At 36.1% G+C, this 22,693-nt stretch overlaps 1 protein-coding gene across 1 annotated transcript in view; it reads right to left on the reverse strand.

The window, feature by feature from the left end:
* The window catches only part of ZNF804A (zinc finger protein 804A), a 320,673-nt gene extending 299,645 nt beyond the window's left edge, over positions 1–21,028 (reverse strand). Inside the window, exon 1 of the mRNA XM_060151395.1 lies at positions 20,918–21,028. Within this exon, the coding sequence (XP_060007378.1) occupies positions 20,918–21,028 (111 nt within the window). The remainder of the gene's footprint in view (positions 1–20,917) is intronic.
* Between the last annotated feature and the right edge of the window lie 1,665 nt (positions 21,029–22,693).

Below are 22,693 nucleotides of genomic sequence, written 5' to 3' on the forward strand. Positions count from 1 at the left end.
AATTGTGTTCTCCAAAAAGATATGTTGAAGTCCTAACTCTCAGTATCTCAGAATGACCTTATTTGGAAATAGGGTCTTTGTAGATGTAATTATTTAAGACGATTAAGATGGAATAGGTTGGGCTTTTAATCCAATAATGACCTGTGTTTTCATAAGAAAAGAAGCAAAGACACCCAGGGAGAATGTCAGTTGAAGACAGAGACATATACACAGAGAAACAAAGACATCACATGAAGATGAAGGCAGATATTGAAGTTCTGCTGCCACAAGCCAAGGAATGCCTGAAGCTACATGAGCTAGAAGAGGCAAGGAACAGCCATCCCCTAGAGATTCAGAGGGAGCATGGCTTTGCCAATATCTTGATTTCCTACTTCTAGCCTTGAACTGTGAGAGAATAAACTCTGTTGTTATAAGTCACCCAGTTTGTGGTTCTGTGTTATGGCAGTTCAAGGGACCTAATACAACACACTTAGTGATCAACACCTACCTTTCCTGCTAGACCATAAGTTTCATGAGGGCAGAGAACTTGTGTGCTTTTAGTCACTATTACATTTCTAGCACCTAACCCACAATAGGTACTTATAACTTAAGCCACATAAAACACTTGTCAATATTTGGTTTCAATACAAAATATATAAAATTCTCAGTGCTTTCTGAAAGCAACTTAAACACTGATTTAATAATACTTTATGTACTATTGAAATTGACATAAAAACCAAAATAAGTTTGATATACCCCAAAGTATATAAAATATAAATCAGTTTTAATAAATAGAGTGAAATTTTACTGAAGGAGGGGGGCAGGTTTTTCATTCAGCATTTTACATATAATTTTAAATGTTGTATTAATATTCAGTGCAAAGTTGAGCTTCCTATTGGTGTAGAGAATTTATCTCAATAGGCTCCATTTTTCCAGGTCCTGATGCAGTGCTCAGCACATTGTAAGGTTTAAATCTGACTCAATCTCTAATGACTATTCAAATAGCATTTCAAAAGGACACAATCAGAAAACCATAAATTAACGCTGTGGGGAAAGATGTACTTCACGAGAATAGAAAGACTGCCTATCTCATGACATAATATAAATATGCAATAATGAAAAATAGATTAAAACTACAAATAGTATACTTATTTCCAGATCTGCTATTATCACTGCACTCTATCAATAAACTTGACATGTGAGAGACAGGCTCCCATAGCGAATATGAGTTCTTGCTCTGGAGACAGATTACCTGAATTTGAATGACACTTACAAGTCAGATAAAAATCAGAATACCTTCCAAACAGGGTTGCTGTGAAGATTAAATGTGTTAATTCAAACAAATTGCTTGGAAATGTGTCTAGAACATACTATGTATAAACTGATGCTTAATTATAAAACTACAGGGGACATCAAGTGTGTGATGTTTCAAAACGTCCAAGCCAAAAAATTTTTCAGTCTTTCTTTAAAAATTATATTGTCCTTGGCTATAATAAAATTTTTCATTTCATTCAACTCTTTTCCTTATACTAATCCAGTCTCTGAATTTGTTTGATAGCTCAATCCTATTAACAAAAGACTTTCAAGCTAATATACCAATACAAACATGCATTTCTACATGGTATAAAACATTATAAAAACATTTTAAAATGAGATAATCACAAACATAAAGATTATTTTTCATATTTCTACTTGTTCCCTATAAAGTATATTGCACACTTTCTAGGGTGCATGCACCCCACTTTAGAGACCACTGTATTAGACAGTTCTAGAAGCAAAGAACCAAGTCTTTAAATTGCCTGCCATTGTATTAATAGTGCCTAGTACAGAATCTGAGACATAGAGCTAATCAATATGTATTACAGGAATATAGAAATAAATGAATACATGTACCTCAGAGCAGATAAATACTCTTTCAGGCATCACACATAATTATCTAGAAACTAAGTCTCAGTTAATTAGACAGAATAATTAGACAGGAACTTGGTCTTCAAATCCTAAATCCAATTCTCTTTGACTTATGTCAACTTGTCCATCTAGAAATATAGATGAAAGATATACAATTTATGCAAATATATGGACAATGTAATTATTAATGTAAATGCTGATAATGGAAAGTAATGTGTTACTAAGACTAATATACAAATTTATAAGGTATTTTACCAGAAAATTGTCAGTGTTCTAAATTTTGATCCTAAGTACCTAAATATTTTAAAAAATTATCTGATAGTGTTGTTAAAAATAGAAAAATATTTAATCTGGAAAGTAGCTTTTCTAAATGATTCTAAATAAAATTAGACATGGAAAAAATGTCTGGGGAAATAGAACAAAACTTCAAGAATATTTTATATGTGTATATATGATATTTACTTTCTAATTTTTCTAAAATTTCAAAATTGACAGAAATTAATAGCAGTGTGTATTTGTCTGTTCCTTCTGTCTATGTCATTATCTATTATCTACCTACTTATGTGCCAATCTATTCATTGTTCTTGATAACTAGAAATTAAATTTATAGAAAAATTAAATCCATTAAAATCCAAATACTCAATTGTGAAATCAATGACAACTACCGTCTTTTAAAATATTTACTATAATTAAAAATAACAGTCTACCCTTTTCCTTGGATTCTGAAATTATGAAAATATCTGTAGGGTGTTCATGTTTGTAGCTAACGAAATTGATCAAGTAATTATGACACTTTTTATCTTACCAATAATTACAACTCTTCTCTGCAGAATGTCTATTATATCTCTTATTTTATTTACTATTTGTTGTCTTCCATTTGAAATTCTGTTTTCCTATCTCTCCACTTAAGATGTTGTCATCCTCTCCTTGAGGATGACTTTCAACTTGCTCAAGCAAGGAGAATAGGTGTGATTCCACACCCTGATGACTAAGCAACTACTAGAGAAGAAAGGGAAAATCATCAGATCGTGTTACCACCCTGCTTAATTCATATTTGATGAATAAATACATGAGTCCATTTGCAAATTTTTAATGAGAGATAATTGCTAAAATAAAAATCAAATCACTTAGCTTCCTATCTACTGGCAAAACACAAACTTATTTTCATAGATAGTCTTCCTTCCAGTGAAAATCATAGCTTGTCCCTTTCTCTTTTTTTGTGAATCAATTTGCAAAACTAGCAATTTTTTAACAGAAAATAAAGCAATGTATTTTCCTTTATATTTGTAGAGATCTCTGTCACACAGTTTGTCCCTCTGAATTTGTATTAAAGTTAATGAATTCTAAATTCATTGTGTACAATATTTGGCATGCAAGATAGATATCAGGGTTTATAGACAATAGCTCAACAAATTACGATTAAATGTGATTATTCTGTTCTTCAAATGTTTCTATACAAACTGTCTTTAATAGTTTGTATTTTTAATTTAGCAGAGTAAGTATTCACTATTGATTCTCCAACAAACCTATATAATTATGTGATATAAAATTAAAATTTATAATATAAAAGCTACAATATATGCTCCCCTGGGAATACTTGTATACTTACTTTTGGAAATGTATATTTGATTTCTAATTTGAGATGTCTTTGTTATTATGTATAGATTTAATCATAAACAGTTTTAAAGGTAGAATGTAGAATATGTATTTTGCAAATAATATATAAAATTGGCATTGTATACTTAACTGACCTTTCAGTTATAGTATTCTTTGTAAAACAGAAGTGCTTATAGCATTACTGTTATAAAAATTTATATAAATAGCTATCACTTATTGTGGTTGTGACTGTAACACAACTTAAGACAAAATTAGGCTGAACCACTCATAAGCTTTTATAATCTCTGGCAAGATCCATAGATTCTCTTCAATTTTTCATAAGTAAAATGGAGGTAATAATGGTACCTGCCTGATTAAAAATCATATGCTTTTTATATTACAAATACATATTTATATAAAAATGAACTTAAAAGAAATGTGATGTAGGGATATGCTATTATCTTGTGAGTCTCCACTCTAAGGATACTACTTATTATCAGTTTTACTTCTAGCCATACAGTTTTTGTTTCTAGCTTCTGTTTTGTAATGAACTAGGTTGACTTCCTTTATTCTCTATATCAAAAAGTTATTATAATGTTTTCTCAGCATAAAGACATCGTTAATCTTTAAAAATGTTCCTATTCTCTTCAGATCCCAGATACCCCAGAAGAGCTTATAACAACATTTAATTTGAAAACACACACACACACAGTTTAGTTAGTCTTGGACCAAATAGGTGAGGACTGAGTAGAAAGTTCTTTACAAATCATACCAAAGGGCTGCTCAGAGGCTCCTTTCTGTTCACACATCACAGAGTACTTTTCTCATTGCCCTTCCCATCCCCTGTTCCTCTCCTCTGCAGCATGCCAGCAATTAAGGGAAAATAAATTTAGAAGCACCAGCATTTCACCAAAAAATATATTAAAAGGCTTCAGATCCTTTCATTTTCTTGTACTCTCCCTGAAAATAATCTTCTGAGAAAGATGAGAGGATAACCTACACATTATGAACTGCCTAAAGCTGAAAGCCAACCCTCTACAAACGTGTGTTGCAAAGCCCAGCAATTAGAAAATGTACAGCTTCTCTTATCTTATTCCTATAAATGAAAAACCCAATAATACAGGCTGGAAAACGATGGTGCTCTTTCAGCTATAAACGACTTGCAAATAATTTATTATCTGCTTTAGTTTGAAAACTTTTATTACTCTTAATAGTTAGTAAAGAGAAGATTGCAAACACTAGGAATGAAAAAAGTTGGGGGTAGAAATTGCAAAGTGAATTGAAAGTATAAAAAAAATCTTAAGCCCTGAATTTTACTAAAACCATATCTTTTACTAAATAATCTCTTTTCTTCTGCCTTTGTGCACTATATAATATATATAAAAACAAAAACATACCATCGGACACTTAAATTATTTAATCTAATTAACTAGCTTCTGTTCAGTTACCTATAAGAAGAAAAAGGAACACGAAATTGTCTTCATTGAACACAATTTATAAGCAAACAAATGGACAATAATGCAAATTAAAACAATTAGAGAGATGAAAGAAAAAAGCATTATTGAGAATAAAACCATGATATTTGGGGGAAATAGTTAAGAATTTATATATAGATTTCCTAATTCTGAAGCTCTATAACTGGGCATAGTCATATATTTAGTCTAGGATATGAGAATGAGGTGTTCATTATTTCTGTGCTAAACTAAACGAAATGGAATAGACATGGACATACATATGTTAAATCTCAGTGTTCATATCCATTTAGATCTACAGTGTTCACAAGACAGCTATGAATCAAAAACAACACAGATGGCCTTGATAAGTTCTAAAAACTAAGTCTTCTTATTTGTAAATGGTAATTGTAATAGTACCAAATTAAAGAGTTTCTGAAATAATTAAATGAAATATTTTATATAAGTTTTAGCACTAGACCTGAGAGAATAAGTGCTCAAAAATTGAAAACTTTCACTAAATGAGTAGATTTCTTCTTAGGATTTGAAAATACAATTTGAAAACATGTTTTAGATAAGATTAATCATAGATATTGAGATGATTTATCAAAACTATATTAAATAACTGACTCAATCACACAATTGCAATTATAAAAATTGATTCTGATGGTATCATAATCACATTACAAATAAAAATTCTAAACAATGATAAACATGGATTACAAGTATGAAATCCCATACATGTAAGCAATAACTTAAGAATACCTATGCAAAATTTAGAAATAAAATATGTAATTGAATTTGAATCTCAAAGGTAATTGAGGCATATCATCTGATTTAATAAGAATGTAATTGTGATATATGATTTTATTTATAAATCCAAGCTATCAATGTTAAATTTTTGATATACTTTTCATAAAAGTACATAGTATCACCCTGCATTTCATAAAGCTATTTACCTTTACATCTTTTATTTTGTACCTGATGTTTATCTGTTTACTAGCTCAACCATTTGCTTTGCTACTCAACACAATGATTAAAAAAACAGCATCATGGAAAACTATTAAATACTATGAAATGCATTATCACCACTACTTTCTACATGAATTAATATATTCAAAGCATGGTTGAAAAGGGAATCGGCTAAGTTAACTAAATTGTCTCATGAGGCTGAACCTAGGACTAGAATTTTTTCTGCTTATGACATAAAGTCTTACATTTTCATTCCTTCTATAGATGTTGTACTCTATTAAATTTTAAGATTACATCCATTAATTATTTTCCAACTAAACTTTTATTCTAATTTCATTTTCCTTTACAATGAAACAAATGCATTTTTGCTAGCTTTCCAGAGGATCTATTTGAGGGCAGGGGTGGGATGAGGCGGACTGTTGGCAGAGAACCTAAGAAAGGATGAGAACAGGGCCTCATCTCTCATACTAAGTATGAATGTGTGACATCCGAACATCCTTCTGGAACAAGACCATTGATACCAAGCCAGATGCAGTTTACCTTAGAACAGTGAGAGTCATCTGGTGGCTCTTAGGAAAGCTAGATTCCTGGACCTAACCATTGATATTAAGATTTAGTAGCTATGAAGTAAAGTCCAGGATTTTGTTATTTTCTAAATCTTCAGGTGATAATTATGATCATCTAGTTTGGTATCTGTACGCCAGAGAACTTCAGTTTTCCTGCATAGGATAAACTAGGCAATCCACTCATAGGCCATATATAGATGCTAAATTGTATGATCAATTCTCTGGACTATTTTTCTTTGGAATCCCTAAAGCACCTATACTCCCTATTATTCATTTGGCATCTCTCATGTTCTGTCTGAGAAGCACAAGTCCATGTATTGGCTTTGAAAAGGAGGAAGGACAAGTCTTCTTTAAGTATCAGTAATGGAAAAAATAATAACTTTAATTATGTGCCAGTCACTGAAGTAGAGAAATTCCCTTATATTATTTTATGCTTAGAGTAATCCTGTTCACATGTACCCATTTCAAAGCATTTCAGCAGAAATTATGTATAATTTATGTACTATGTTTAAAATAACACTTGGTGTATAGCAGGAACTAAATGAATTAAAATTTTTGTTATCTGTAGATATAGATATAGAAACAGAACATGGGAGGTTAAATAACTGGCCCAGGTTACAAAGCCAGAATTTAAACCTAGGTCTCTCTAGTTCCAGAGGCTGAACCCCTTCCATAAAAAAGGAGAATGATGGGAAGCAAAGGAGAGAGTGAAACACTGTCAAAATTCTCTAGATGTAAAACCCAGCAAAATGTTTCACATCCTTGGGAAAAAAAACCTGCAGTTCTACAGTTGTCCTAATTCTAGTCAGGCTTCTCAGCTAAAAATAACCAAAATTAACTCATTAAATGAAGCATAAAATACATTTATTGGAAGAGTATTAGGTAGCTGACAGATTCAAAGGTGACCCTGTTGTATGAGGCTTGTCGAGGAACCAAAACTGGCAATGCTTGGGCAAAATTCTGCCACTAAAATAGTCAACTTGGAACAATGCAGCTGGCTCTTCAGCCCCAGGAACTTTTCACTGACAAGGCTTGGCTGGTATGTGGCCAGTGGAAACTCACTGTGGCTCCCTTCACCTCTTCACTGTACTGCAGCTGCCTCAAGCGATCTCCAATTGACCCTGTGCCTTTGCATCCTCCTGCCTCTGAATATCCCTTCTTCCACGATGTGGCTAAACTCAAACTGCCAAAAGGTGGGGAGAAAGAATAACTACATTTCTTTTATCACTGCGTATAATAGGACTTAGGGTTGTTGAAAAAATAGCAAAGTAGCACATTAAACACATCATCCGTAGATACCATTCTCATAAGAATCAACAAATTCTAAAGGAATGTAGGTTTTAAGACAGGATAGACAACGGGGAATCAATTCAGGCAGATTCCTGTCACTCCGGAGGTTTCTGTATTTAGCAGAATGCCCATATAGATTACCATCCAAATCAGAATAACTCTAAGAGTTAAAGGCGGTACCATGCCAGGACAACAATCTAAACTGGGATTATCCCAGGCAAACCCGAATGTACCATCATCTAATTATTTAAATTGATATACATTCATATATTAGCTTATATTCTTCTTTACTGATTAAGAAGAACTAATGATCCTTCTTTCCCTCTCTTCCTTCCTTCCTTTTTCCTTTCTTTCTCCCTCCCTCTCTCTCTCTCTCTCTCCTCTATTTATTTTTAATTCCTAGGATTGTGGCCATACTGTGGAACTTTGACCACTGAGTTGCTTCAGATTTCTCAAAATCTTACCAGTATTATTTTCAGATCTCTGATATTATATTCAGTGGCTGAGATAGGGGGAAGAGGAGTTCTTAATTGCTTTTCAAATAAATGATTGTTTTGCTCTCTGGACATGGCCAGAACTACTAGTAGAATTCTATGTACTTCCTGAGAAACAAACATGCAGACAGGCTGAAACTGGAAAAACAATATGCTCTCTGATTTTCTAGACTACAGTGGGGGTGTAGCAAGACAGTAGTTAGAGAGAGAGAAAGAAGAAGAGAAGGAAGGGGGGGAGGCGAGGTGGGGTGGGGCAGAGAGAGACAGACAGAGAGAGAGAGCATACCTGTACATAATTTTGCTGTGTGTGTACATGTCTATTTTGCCTGTGTCCAAGAATAGATATTGTACTTATTTTATGTAGGGTACTGAGAGAAAAGAGAGAAGAATTTCTCACATGACCTATAGTTTCTGTAGTTGACATAATTGTATTGGCACTTTATTAATAAGTCAAAATAGTTGGCATGTTTAATGCCTAGAAGGTGAATAATTACTCAGACTATAGCATATCTGAACTTAATTACTGATATAGTATTTTAATTACAGTAATTTAACATTAAAAGTAAACAATATCTTCTGTCTCTAGTTTTTTTCTTACATCATCAAATTATGCTTACAGCTATGCTAGGCACTGTACAAAGGGGATCAATTTGTTTTGATTCATTATTATTGTTATTATTACTATTACTACTATTTACTTCACTAACCCTTTACTGTGGAATAATATGGTAACATATTTTCTTAAATGTGGCTCTCCAGGACAGCAATATGTACCATGAAACATCTGAAATTTTATTAATATTATTCTACCTACTTGTGAGTTTTTGAGTAGAAGCATGTATCATAATATCAACTCCTCTAAATCCTGATCCATAAAAAATTGCATCTTTCATGTTGTATCAATAATTTCACAGTGATTAGTAACACAAGCAGAACAGTCTGTGTTATTTTATGTAATGTGTGTGTTTTCCCTAAGAAATCTAATCCCAATTTCTATGGAGGAAATTCCATTAAATTTTAATAGAACTGGGAAATTTGAGTCTCAGATATTTTTTAACTATTCTGTAATATCACATGTGGCAATCATGAAAATAAGGGTTAGATTTCACAATTTCACATATTTTTTATTTTGCGTTATAGCTATTCTTGTTTTAACAAATGGTCATCACCATCCACTTTTATTTTGCTTAATAATGTAGTCCATGAAAATGTCAATCAAATGTAATTATAAATTAACTATGACAATTATAAAATAACTATGACATAAATTGGGCATTACAAATCATAAATCTGCGCCTGGTGGCGCAGTGGTTGAGAGTCCGCCTGCCGATGCAGGGGACACGGGTTCATGCCCCGGTCCGGGAAGATCCCACATGCCGCGGAGCAGCTGGGCCCGTGAGCCATGGCCACTGAGCCTGCACGTCCAGAGCCTGTGCTCTGCAACCGGAGAGGCCACAACAGTGAGAGGCCCACGTACAGAAAAAAAAAAAAAAAAAGAATCATAAATCTAGTACGTTGAAAGTACTCAGAAGAAACCAAAATATCCACTTCAAGAGTGAAAACTGATACTTTTACAGCCAAGAGTGATAATCTAGTAAGGCATGGTTACACACCAACTCTCTGCTACCTCCATATTACTATACGTATCACATGTGACTGAGGTAGAGAATGGCCAAGAATAATTACTCAGGGAAGTACACAAATAAAGTATATAGCAAATACATCACATCTATTTTGCATTTCCATATTGATTTCTTGGTCAGTAAAATTTTAAAGTGACTTTTAGTTAGTAAAACTGTGATAACCCTATAGTTGACAAATTTATTAATGCATGATTATTTACTATACCTGTGTATACGAGAGCAAGAGGAAATGTTATGCCGCCCCCTAGTGTAAATATTAATTTTGTAATACCAGACCTGCAGTGATCCAAGACATTGCAAGGGAATCACAGCTACTGAAATCATTCTTGAAGAGAATTAAAAGAAATTCTAAGCTTTCCTAAACAGCCAGCTTCCTAGGAGTACAGAGTATAGTTCCACAAACTTTATGAGACAAAAGAATGTCTTATATCTTAAGGTTTCCATAAGATTTTCATTTCTTTATCTACTGTAATAACTAGGGCCCAATCCCTCCTCTAAGGGAAGAGATTTTGTGAATCTTGGGTGGAGATAAATATGTAAGGAGTGCCATGGGTAAACAGGAAAACAAAAAGGAAACATTGATATTGTTCAACACTAAAAGTGTCCAAATTATGTAAATTTATACATATTGAATAGATGAGATTCTAGATATGAATGTTCCAGTATGAAATATTGTCAATAGCTACCCTCATTTATTGGGAGTTTATTAGGGTCAAACCTTGTGCAAATTACTTTACTTGCACATCTCACTTGATGTGCAAAACTGTTTCCTAGGTAGGTATTATGTATCACCTCCATTTAAGGATAATATAACTGATAGAAAGGTGAACTTGACCAAGGTCATAAAGCTAGTGACCAGTTGTGGTAGACTTCTCTTGTCTGATCAGTTACCTCTTTCTCTTACTAACATAACACTGATTTTATTGAGCTTAGCAATGTGCCTGGCTTAATTATTCATGTTCCCATTCTTCCCTGCACTTAGGAGTGGTCCTATGACACAACTCCAGCAGAAGAGATATAAGCAACACTGTTGAGTGGGATTTCTTAAAAAAAAAAAAGAAAAAAAGAATATTCAACTTTTTGTCCTTCCTCTTTACTCATTTTTTCTAGCTTAGAATGTAGATGTGATGGCTGGAGCACTAACCACCTTACAACTGTAGGAAAAATACAAATAAAATCAGAGTCTTTAGTCTTGACATTACCGAGCCACTTAATGTCAAAAAATATCTAGTTGCATATTTCTGTTACACTAAAAATTTGATATAAAATATTATATAGGTACAGAGTTGATATTTGGGATCCTGGTTACAAAAAGTTTTACTCACTATTGATACAGAGGTCTGTTTAGGATTTGGGCTCAGGTCCATCTAGTTATAAAGTGTGCTTTCAACCACTGTGTAAGTATGACAGTAAATATTTTGACAAAGGCATGCTAAACTGGATGCAAGAACACAATCTTGGAGTGAAAGTAGTCATTCTCTTCCCTACTATGAAGGAACTTTGTCTCATTTCAGCAAAGAGAGGTGATTTGCTAAATATCAGGTTTTGAAGGAAGTACCACAAAGATTACGGTATTTCCGCTGACACTTCCTTGGAAGCCACTAGACCATGTCACTTGAGACCTTTCATTAAACGAGGAGAGAATCCATATTTTATCCCATCTTTCTGTCCTTGACCACTTGTAAGTAAAATCATTTAGTTCAAACCGCTCATCATTAAATCCCTACCTTCTTTGTAACTGGCCTCACTTCCTCCTCAGTTACTTATTGTCCAAAACTTCCCTGCTTTCCATAATCCAAAGTGTTTGGCAATTTCCTAAATTCTCTCCAAACAAAATTTGCTTGCTCCACATCAAATACTTTAGGTGTTTCCTATCTGAAGGACACAAACAAGGCAATTTGGATGGGTTAACCTTTGAATCACTGTTAATACACTGACCTGCCCCACCTGCCCCCCCGCCCCCAGGGGCTGAATATGGGAGGAAATCTGTGCACCAGAACTAACCATGCCTCTCTGGCATGATAATTCAGCAAGGGTCAGGAGAAAGCTCTCAGGCTCACAATAGGGCTGTGCATAATTCAGTCTCATAGGAGGCGTCTAAGATGATCCCAAGAACTCTGAGCACTCCCCCCAAGACTCCTCCTCTCTGTTGTGGTTCACCACTCCACTGCTACCACTGCCTGCACTGGGGTTATCGGAACCAGTTTTATACTACCCTGTATACCCAGTAATGTCAGTTGCCACAGGAAGTCCAGAATTCCCAAATTTTTCTTCATTTTCTGGACTTCAATCTCCATGAGATTATGTTACAACCTCTTTTATGACAAAATTCTCGATATTCCTACATGTTCTAAAACACTTGGACTGTGCCTTGAATTCAGAAATGTCCCTTATCAATGAAATCTCTATAGCTTTAGACTTTTTGTTGAAGTTTTACTTCAGCATTTTGCACCAACTGAAGTTTGTCTCTCTTGTCTCCTTTCCCCTTTATCTCTTAAGAGATGGGAGACTGTTTTATCTCCCCAGAGTCCTCGTAAGAATGTGCCAGTGCAGGGCACATGTCTTCCATGCTCCACCTTGGTAATCTTCAACCATCCTCCTTCCCTCCCTCATCCCTAAGACTCCCCGGCTTTGGGTCTCATTTCCTTGAAATTCTCTGATGGTCTTGCTTCCCTTTTCTTTGTAACCATCCATGTCATATCTGAGAAAGAAAAAATCAGCCCCTGGGAACTGTCAGCTACGAACTTGTCTAGATCAAAAAGTAAGGTATGGGGCTTCCCTGGTGGCGCAGTGGGTGAGAATCCGCCTGCTGCAGGGGACACGGGTTCGAGCCCTGGTCCAGAAACATCCCACATGTCACAGAGCAACGAAGCCTCTGCCCCACAACTACTGAAGCCCGCACGCCTAGAACCCATGAGCCACGAGTACTGAGCCCGTGTGCCACAACTACTGAGTCTGCACTCTACAGCCCGTGAGCCACAACTACTGAAGCCTGAGAGCCTAGAGCCCGTGCTATGCAACAAGAGAAGCCACCGCAAGGAGAAGCCCACACACCGCAACAGAGAGTACTCCCCGCTCACCGCAACTAGAGAAAGCCCATGTACAGCAGTGAAGACCCAATGTAGCCAAAAATAAAATAAATAGGAAAAAAAAAGTAAGGTATGGTTCTGTTATCAAAGATAAACAGTTTCACAGTCCCCTAACATCGGACAAGGTCATTGATGAGCATGAAGGAAGCAGGAAAAAACAAGACCACTGCACAGTCATGTTTGGGGACCGACGAAAACAAACCTACTATTTTTGTTATGAAACATCCCCATCTGCCAGCCAACATGAGCAAAAGCTGCTTCTCTACCAACTACAGCTTTGCCCCCACTCCGTTCCTCTTGCCTCCTAGAGAAAAAGCACTAAAATAACCAATTGTAGAATGGCCCTCCTTTCTCACAGGATAATCCAGAATAAAACAATGTTTCAATAAACTCCACAAAATCACCTTACACAATCCCAAAACCTATAAAACTCTCCCTTATTTCCTCTTCATTAGATGCATCAAGGTGTACAGTTTATCTTGTTCCAACAAGTACGAATAGGTCCAGCTTGGTTCAACTAGAGCTCTGTTCCTGGTGGTTTCTGGCTGGTGGTTACTGACACCATTCTGTGCATTTTTCATGAAAACATTTTTGTCTTGTAAAATTTGTCCTTCATTTTACATAGCCACCCATTAAAGCCAACTTTCTTAAATTTGGGTTACCAAATTGTACACTTTTGATATTAAGTTTAAAAATATTTTCTCTCATTTAAAGATAGCCTGATTTTCTTCAAGTACAATAAATGTATGTATGATTAGCTATTGGAGCTGAACAGATAAGAATAACTATATTTTACAGTTTTATAAAAGTTTTTTTGGGAGGATCCAGGGAGATTGATTGAGAGATACATAGTAATCCCGGCAAATATTTAAAATAAAGTTATTATACATTCCTTTATAAAACAACAAAAACATTCCATATTAAGGTTTATAAATTTTAACCCTAAATAGTTTAACAATGTCAATTTCACCTATTTCCAATTAAATCCAATTGGAATTGGATATGATTTATATTTCAAATATTGAGTTTTCTTATTGTAAAAGAGATGTAATAACTGATCCTCAGTGTACTGTTTGGGGTCTAGATCAACAGAACCAACAGGAGAGATGGAGAGAGAATTGGGGTGGTGGGGGGGGAGGCAGGTGGAATACATGGAGAGGAAGGGGAGAGAGGGAGGAAAAGAGAGTTTTAAGGAATTGGGGATTGACTCTGATTGTGGGTTTGTGGGGCTTCTGTAGGACAGGTCAGTAGGCTAGAAACTCAGGGCAGGGTTTGATGCTGCAGTCATGAGGCAGAATTTCTTCTTCACCAAGAAATCTCAGTTTTTGCTCTTACAGTCTTTCAACTGATGGCATGAGATCCATCCACATTATAGACAGTAATCTCCTTTACTTGAGGTCAACTGATTACAGACATTAACTATATCTACAAAATACCTTCAGAGCACCTAGATTAGTGTTTGTTTAAATAACTGGGTACTATTCTGGTTGACACATAAAACCAGTCATCACACTCAGCATAGCTCATTTTTCTAAAGCTATGCAAGTTAAAAGTGTTTTCTTATAATTTGAATATGGCACTGTCATCATAAACATTTAATACGTTAAATGTACTTACATTTAGAAAAGTACATAACTTTCTTCTAATGGTGCCAAACCATTATGAAAGAGTCCAGAGTACTACATCAGGTAATGGACTTTGTCATTTTGACAACTAGGATCGAGTTTTAATTATTTACTACCCCGCTTTATATTATACTGTGCTAGGAAGTGTACTGTAATACATTTATAAAATTAATGAAACCTTGCTAGTTGAAAACAACATCATAATATTGTATATATGTTAATAATTTTCTCAGAGGCAAAGGATAATCTGATGAGATAAAACAGATCAAATGGTTTCAGGCTAAGATTTTTAGAGGACAGAATTAATAAAATTATTAATTTTGTAGTTTGCAATATAAAAAGTGAAAAATAAATATAAAAACTTCTTTATGAATTTTGGCTGCAGTATACCACAGATTAAAACTGCTATTTTTTTCTCTCTGGAAGGATTACTCAAACTCCTAATTACAACAATAGCCTACATAGTAATATCTCAGTTAAACAGGATCGCTGAGAAAATTATTTCAACACTGTATTATGATTACATTTATTAAAAAGTATGATTTCCCCTATGTATAATACTTTCAAAAAACTATTTTCTAAGTATGTTACATGAACTAAACATGTTTACCAAAAGTATAAAGACTAAAATTATATTCAAAATTAATTTTTAAAAAGACCAAAAACAACAAGAAATTACTAAAAACACCTGTGGTCTGAGCAAAAGTCTGCAATTTTAAAATGCAAAAATGCATCATCCTCAAATCCACGTTTCTATATTATAATTATTATGATAGGTCATAATATCCTAGATATATGATCTGGAAAATACTGTTAAGCAGTTCAACCAATACATAATAAACAGTATAGAAACATATAAATATGCAGAAAACTTTTTGGAAGACTACTGTCTATCTAAAAGTTGGTACCATGAAGGGCAGAATGACGAAAATGTTTCTGTCTCCCCATATGTAAAATTTGGTTCTCGGACTAAACAAGAAGTGGAAAATTCAAGTGCCTTCATTGGTCAGGAAGGTATTATAAATAAGTGAAAACTTATATAACAGTTAAAAATAGTATAGACAGTAGCAAACTGTGAAGTGTATTCCCCTTTGAATGGCACTGAAGCCCAAATACTTTAAAACACAGTGCACACTGAACAAACTACTTCTGCAACCTCAATTTGGTCCTGAACACAAATACAACTATATGAAACCTTTGGATTAGTGTTCTCCAATGCTCTTGTTGATCTGTATTTTCAGCAAAAACATAATCGCAGTCATCAATAAACTAGAAAATATTGGTGCATAATTGAAAAGGAAAGACAAGATAGTATGTCACTATTTGACTTTCAACTATCAAAAGTAACTTAACTAATATTTGATAAACTTAAAAAGATATGTTAGAATCACGGATGTTACTTGACAATATTTGCCTTAAAATACTGCTTACATTTTTGAGTAGGTCATAATATCAGTATTTCAATCTTATTTTCCTTACTCCAATAATGTGTTCTGAAAACACACATGATGTAGTTTTGCTAGAATAAAAAACAAGTATAGCAAAGAATATATGTCACATTAAGTTCAGGAAAGTGAGACACAAGATGGTCTTTAATACTGAATGTATAATAATGTAAAAGAAACTTGGAAAAATATATAACTAATTACATGACCAAATTTTTAAAGTGGGGAAATTTAGCCATATATTATTCACCCTAACCCATCCTCACCCCTGACCTGTCTTGAGGATATTAATCTAACAATGAGAACATTTCAGCAGCACTAATTCAACAACTTGTTTCTTTAGTCTTATGCACAACCCTAAATGTGCCACATAAATGGGTTTTAGCAAGTGGAGAAACCTTTTAAATTATATACTGTAGGAGATAAAGAAATGTGTAAGGGAATGACATGAAAAATACTGTTATATTAGATAATGAAAATTAGAACAAAAGTCCATATAGTATATTTCAAAGACCTACCTAATTTTAGTGAGCTCCTGTATACACAAAGGAAAAAACCCAGAATTTTTTCATACTTTCAAAATGAATACATATGAAAATATCTTGAGTGACAAGAAACCTGCAAACTTGTCAAAATATGTGAATATTTTTTCAACATATTCAAAATGAATGGCGCATCCATGAATACATCTTAACATAATATTCAGTGCATAATACTTAGCACAAAGCCTGTGGTGCCTAGAATAGTGCTTTGCAATTAAAGCATCTCAATAAATCTGAACGAACTAAATAACAAATATGTTGATAACTGATTAATAAATCAATACATCTTTTCTTGCCAAACCTGGTACTTAATATTTTGGAAATGGAGGACAGCCTTCAGGAACAGGGCTTAGGCAAGACAAAAATTATTGATGTTCGCATATTGGAGGACAAGAAATAAAATTAATTTGAATTCAAATTATTCTGTGAGTCTGGCCCTATTTCTCCACACCTAAAGCCAAGTGGGAAAGTAAAGTGTCTTCAAACAATAGATGACACCAATACCATCTCTTTATCAGTATCCATATTATCATACCAATTTCTATGGATTCCCTAATTTAGTATATAAATTATAAAGGAAATATGTCTAGAGCCAGGAAATCTGCATTATAATATTGACTCACTGCCTGACCTCAAATCAGCACTCCTTCTTTTTGAATTTCATAGTCTTTAAACAGACATAATACTCTTGTGAAATATAAAAATGCTGACCAACTAACAGAAGTAATAAACAAATTAGTAATGATTTCCAAAGTTCCACAAACTCCAAATTCCATATTAAAAGTGATTAAATATATATTTAAATTCTGCATTAAAGTATATATATTTTAATATTGTGTATTAAAACTTTAAAAATATATAATTAGGACAAAAAAACTTTTGTGGATCAACTGCAAAACATAAATATAACAAAATGTCTTTATCTAATAAACAGATGCATACACAATGGTGGTTTGGGATAATCAAAAGAAAAACAATAAGAATACATGGATTGTAAACTTTATTCATTGTCATTAAACCACGTAACTTATTCAGACATATTCTGGAGCACTAATAAAATATTAGCTTATTTCTTATTCCATGGAATTAAAGCTATATCACACATATGATGCTATTTATAACAGAAATCATCACAAGTAGAGTGAACTTTCTCTTTGATGGTAAGACCTTGCAAAATGGAGATTTGCATATATTCAGTTAAAATTGTGAAAAGGAATATATTTAAAAGCCCAAGAATAGGATCAAGATTATCAATAGGCTTAATCTTTAAGTATGCTTAAAATTTTATTGTGTGAGTGACATAATATGATCTATGGAAAGGTCTGTACATTTTGATAATATCCTCAGTATGAGTAGCAGGATTACATTCTGGATTTAGGACTAAAGCAATTAACCAAGGTCAGTAAACAATGAGTTTTATTCTGTAAGTAAATTTATTCTATAGGTAACTTCTAATTCTTGAAAGAACACTGTATTAACAGTTATAGCCTATCTTAAATCAGTTCAAAAAATTTAAAGCCTAGAAAATAATGTTTTAAAAATATGAATTTAAAAAATGTTCAGAATATCCATTAGTTACCTAGTGGTTGAAAACTAATTGGAATTTCTTTGGAAAAATCCCTCAATGGATTTTATGTTTTAAGTTGTGCTTTACCAAAATAAGAAAAAAAAACAAAAAAATCACTCATTAAAATTTTTTTAACTTAATACACATTTCAAAATGCAAAAATGTGATGATGTCTTCAAAGGCAAAGTTCACAATATGTCAAAATCAAACAGACAAGAAAGTAAAAAAGATCTCATAATTACTACTCTATAAAAATGGGATTAAAAACATGACAACCATAAATCCTTACTTGAAAATATTCAAATTGTGGAATATATATATTTTTAAGATAATATTTGTGTTTCTTATTAAGGTTGCTATTTCTGAGAAGTTTCAGGTTCAGTTTTCTGTTTTTAGCTTATAGTAAGTTTTAGCTTATAATAAATCTTCACAGCATCCTACTTGCTGTAAAAAATACATTTTTAGATAAGTATAGAAAATTATTTAATTAAAAAATTCATTTATGAATATATTTAGAATCTCTTCTGTTATAGACAGGTATAAATCTCATTCTCTTCAATAACAAAATCATCAAAACACATAGAAAAGCCACACATGACATATATTACTTTTTAAAGTAATAGTTTCAAATATAGTGGAACCATATATGAAAAATCGACATCATTTCAGTCGGTGTAAATCTCTTGCACAGGAAACACTAACTTGGGCAGTTTGTAAACACAATCTTGAAGGATTAGCTATGAAGTCCCTATAAGTCCTTTTACCATAAATAAAATAGGATAGGAACTATTTCTAAGCCTTTTTATCCCAGTTTGTTGCTTCTGACATTTGCATATACTTAGATTTATTCATCTCATTTAGGTAGCTGCTCTTTAACACCTATTTTAATTTGAAGATTAAACTGGCAGATCTACAGTTTAACTTACCTTTTGTCAATATGAGTGATAAAGAACTAATCAACTTCAAACCGACAACAAACATTAGCTTAAGCAAGTTCAATCATTTATGGAAGCCCAAGGTTGACTTAAGAATCAAGATTACCAGAATTTTAACAAGTTGAGGTTTGGCAAATAAATGTTTTTTTCTATGAACTTTATTCTGTGGCTTTATTACCTACACCATTATTATAACTATGGAGATGAGATCTTGTTCAGTCAATAAGTTTGCCTTTTCTCATAAGTGAAACTTGATTTAAAAAACAAACCAGTGCACACTTTTTTCAAAATGAAGCGCTTCCCCTCCCCCAAATTACCTTCACATATAGTTGACTTCTCTAAGTCTAGCCAGAACACTTTCCATAATTACCTTAGCCTGTGCCTATTGCTCTGTATAGTACTCCATTAAGGAAGACCACAGAAGAGTATTTTCTTTGATCAACAACAACAGTAAACAATCTTATCCAGGACAATAATAAAAGCGATAAATTAACCCTACTTCTTTGAATCTTAAATGAGCTGAGAGGAAGATGTCCAAGAGATTCAAGGGAACAAAGAAAATAATCAAATGAATCACATCAATGTCAGAATTCACTTAAAACTTCAGAAGAGAACTTTTCATTCTTGGAAGACAGATGCACAGCACATTTAGAAAAAAATGTATGTAGAATCATATTTTAAGATATATAAAGAAAATAGATGAAGAATACTGTATTTACTTTTGGACTAATTGACTCTGTCCTTAAACTTCAACTCTACCTATTCAGAGCTCAGTAATCACTTTGTTAAAAGGGGGGCACGGGGTGCTGCTTGCTAATAGACCCAGACTTTCGTGATGCATACATTTGCATATTACCACCTTACTCGGCTCTACTCTGTTTGCAGTACTTAGCCTAATGAGCCTTCTCTCTACTTCCCTTTTTCGTTATTGGGTGTGTAGTTCTCAGGAGATACCAAGACTTGGGAGTCAGTTCTGCAGGGAGGTTTTGTAGCTAAAAGGGGATATGAAAGAAAAAGTAAGGGCCATCACCCTGTACTATCTCAATGCTCAGCACATCTCTCACCAGTCAGGAGTCCTTTTCCTACTAGAATGCTGAAAGAGAAGCTCGGTGGTCCAGTGAGAACCTCCCAGGACTGCACGGGCTCTGTTTGTCTAGCACGTTTTTCCTTGTGGCTCTGACTGTGTCAGAGTGCTCACCCGTCACACTTATCTCCAACCTCTTTTGAGTGAATAACTTAAAGCTGACGGCATGGGGTTCTGGAGTCACTCAGTTAAGCTTTGTACTGACAACTTCTCACTAGAGAAGTTTGCTGCCAGTCCTTCCTGAGACAGCCGGAACACAAACTCCTTCTGAGACCATCACTCAGTCCCGCCACTTGCCCCGCACCACCAGTCACATGGCCCCCCGCCTCCACGAGAGGCACCCACATCCTCATTACCTTCAGCTTCCTAAAGCGACAGAGGCTATAGGGTCACTTGGGGTTGGGGTTATTTTCTTTTCTTTCTTAAGAAAAGATCCTGTTGACATAATTTGTTTCGAATAAAGAGAAACCGTGGTAATCTCCACCAGGACGGAGTGAGTTGGAGGGTCCCGAGCGTTGGGAAAGTGTCAACCAAAGCCATGGATCTCAGCTTCCCTGAGATTCCTACCTTTTTCTACACCAAATTCTCACCCCACGCTCACAAGACAAATAAATGAATATATTATAAACCAAATTGAATTGTGACACCCCCAAACCCTCACAATAACCTCAATCCTCCAAATGTCCTCTTAAACAGGAGACAGAGAGAGAGAGGAAAACAGAAGCGATTACCAGAGTTTTGTTCCCGTTCTTGCTGAGAGGGCCCCGGAAAACTCCCTTTATGTTGCGAAAGTGTCCGTTGCTGAGATGCGTGGAGCTGATGACAATGTAGTAACACTCCATGGAGCAGCCGCCGCCTCCTCCACCGCAGCCGCCGCTTCCAGGCACCCCGCGCCAGCAGCCGCAGCGCGCCGGGGCCCGGGGAGGTTGGGCTAGGCACCCGCCGCCAGGGCGAACCGCCGCCTCCCTCGCACGCCCGCCGGAGACAGGATCACTACGCGCCTCTGCCGTGCGCGCCGAGGTTCCTCCGCCTCCGCATGCTCGCCGCGCTGTCCGTCTCAGCTGTGTTTCTCTCCTAATGCGCCTTAGGGCGATTCGCCCCGCGGGAGGATCCCGGGCTGGGAGGGGCCGGCCAGGCAGCCAGGAGCGGAGCGCGAGTCAATGCCGGCTGCGCGGCCGAGCGGAGCCGGGCAGCGGGAGCCGCCCGAGCGGCAGCGGCGGTGGCGGCGGCGGCGGCAGCAGCATCCCCCGCTCTCGGTGCCAGCACTCGGAGTTGCTGCTGCTGGCAGGCATGAGTGTTATTATATTGAGCGGCGTTGCCGGTCCATTGCACTGAGCCAATGGCAGGGAGCCACTGGGCTGATACTGGGAGCTGTCAGAGGAGTACATCTGTCACCCGCGGCCTCCCTCCGCCCTCCCCCGCCGCCGCCGGGACCCACGGCAGCGCCGGTCTGGGCGCGAGTGGGAGCGCGCGGCGAGCGGGACGCCCCCCAGCGCAGCGCCGCGGCGGCAGAGGGCCAGGGACTCGAAGGCCACCGCGGGCGGGCGGCAGAGCGGCCCGAGACCGAGAAGTGGGAGACTCCTGTAAGGTGGGGGCGGAGGGGAAAATGTAGAGACACGGAGATTTCTTGCCTAGCAGTCAGGGAAGGAGGAGGGGACGATGGGGGGGGGGGCGGTAAATAAATTAATAATTCAGCACGAAAAGCCAACCGCTTGCAACTGCCGCGTATCCAGGCAGGTGCCAGCTGCTTCTCTCTTGAGATAGTTACTACCCATTGCGTTTAGCTTATTTGATCTTATTTATTTTTAATGTGGTTTTAGTATGGAGGCTGGATTCTGTTCCGAATCTTAGAGGAAGAAAATGTCCCTCCACCCACCACCCATTTGTAGAGATCATAAAGGTTTGTGTTGATAGTTTGGGGGGCGGGGAAGGGTCGTTGTGGGGATACGAGTGAAATGGATAGAAAGTAAAAACAGATTCTTGGCTTATGTGTTCCTCGACCCGGAGTTCCCCTCACCCTCGTCCCCTGAGAACCTAGGTTCCTGCTAAATTGCCAAAGCTGAACGGAAAGGGATGCTTTGCCGCAAAGAAGCTGCTGCCACGAGCTTGCTTTGCGTTTCTCTACAGTTCTTTTCCCACCACAGAGAGTGGTAGCGAACAAAAGCGTTTGCCCTAGAAGCGACCTGAAAGGAAAATCTCCCGCAAAGGAACTAATGGGCTCGTTAGGAAAGTAGGGGATGGGGTCTGCTGCGTTCACTGAAGAGAAACCATCGCGCTGGGTTTTAAGGGGCCAAGGTAGCCATCGGCCTAGATGTGCCCTGCCACCCTCCCTCTCACCCAGTTGATTCTTTGTGTAAGTTTAACTCCTCGGAGGTGGTAGGGTGAGAGCATCCCATCAGGTGTATATGCGACTCATTAGTCCGCTCTTAAAAAGATCGATAACAGGCAGTGGGAGGCTGGGAGATGGTGGCTTCAATGGATTTACTGAAGGCTTTATTTTCCTCTTG

This window comes from Lagenorhynchus albirostris, chromosome 6 (assembly GCF_949774975.1).
Source record: "Lagenorhynchus albirostris chromosome 6, mLagAlb1.1, whole genome shotgun sequence".
In the NCBI taxonomy this organism is placed as follows: Eukaryota; Metazoa; Chordata; class Mammalia; order Artiodactyla; family Delphinidae; genus Lagenorhynchus; species Lagenorhynchus albirostris.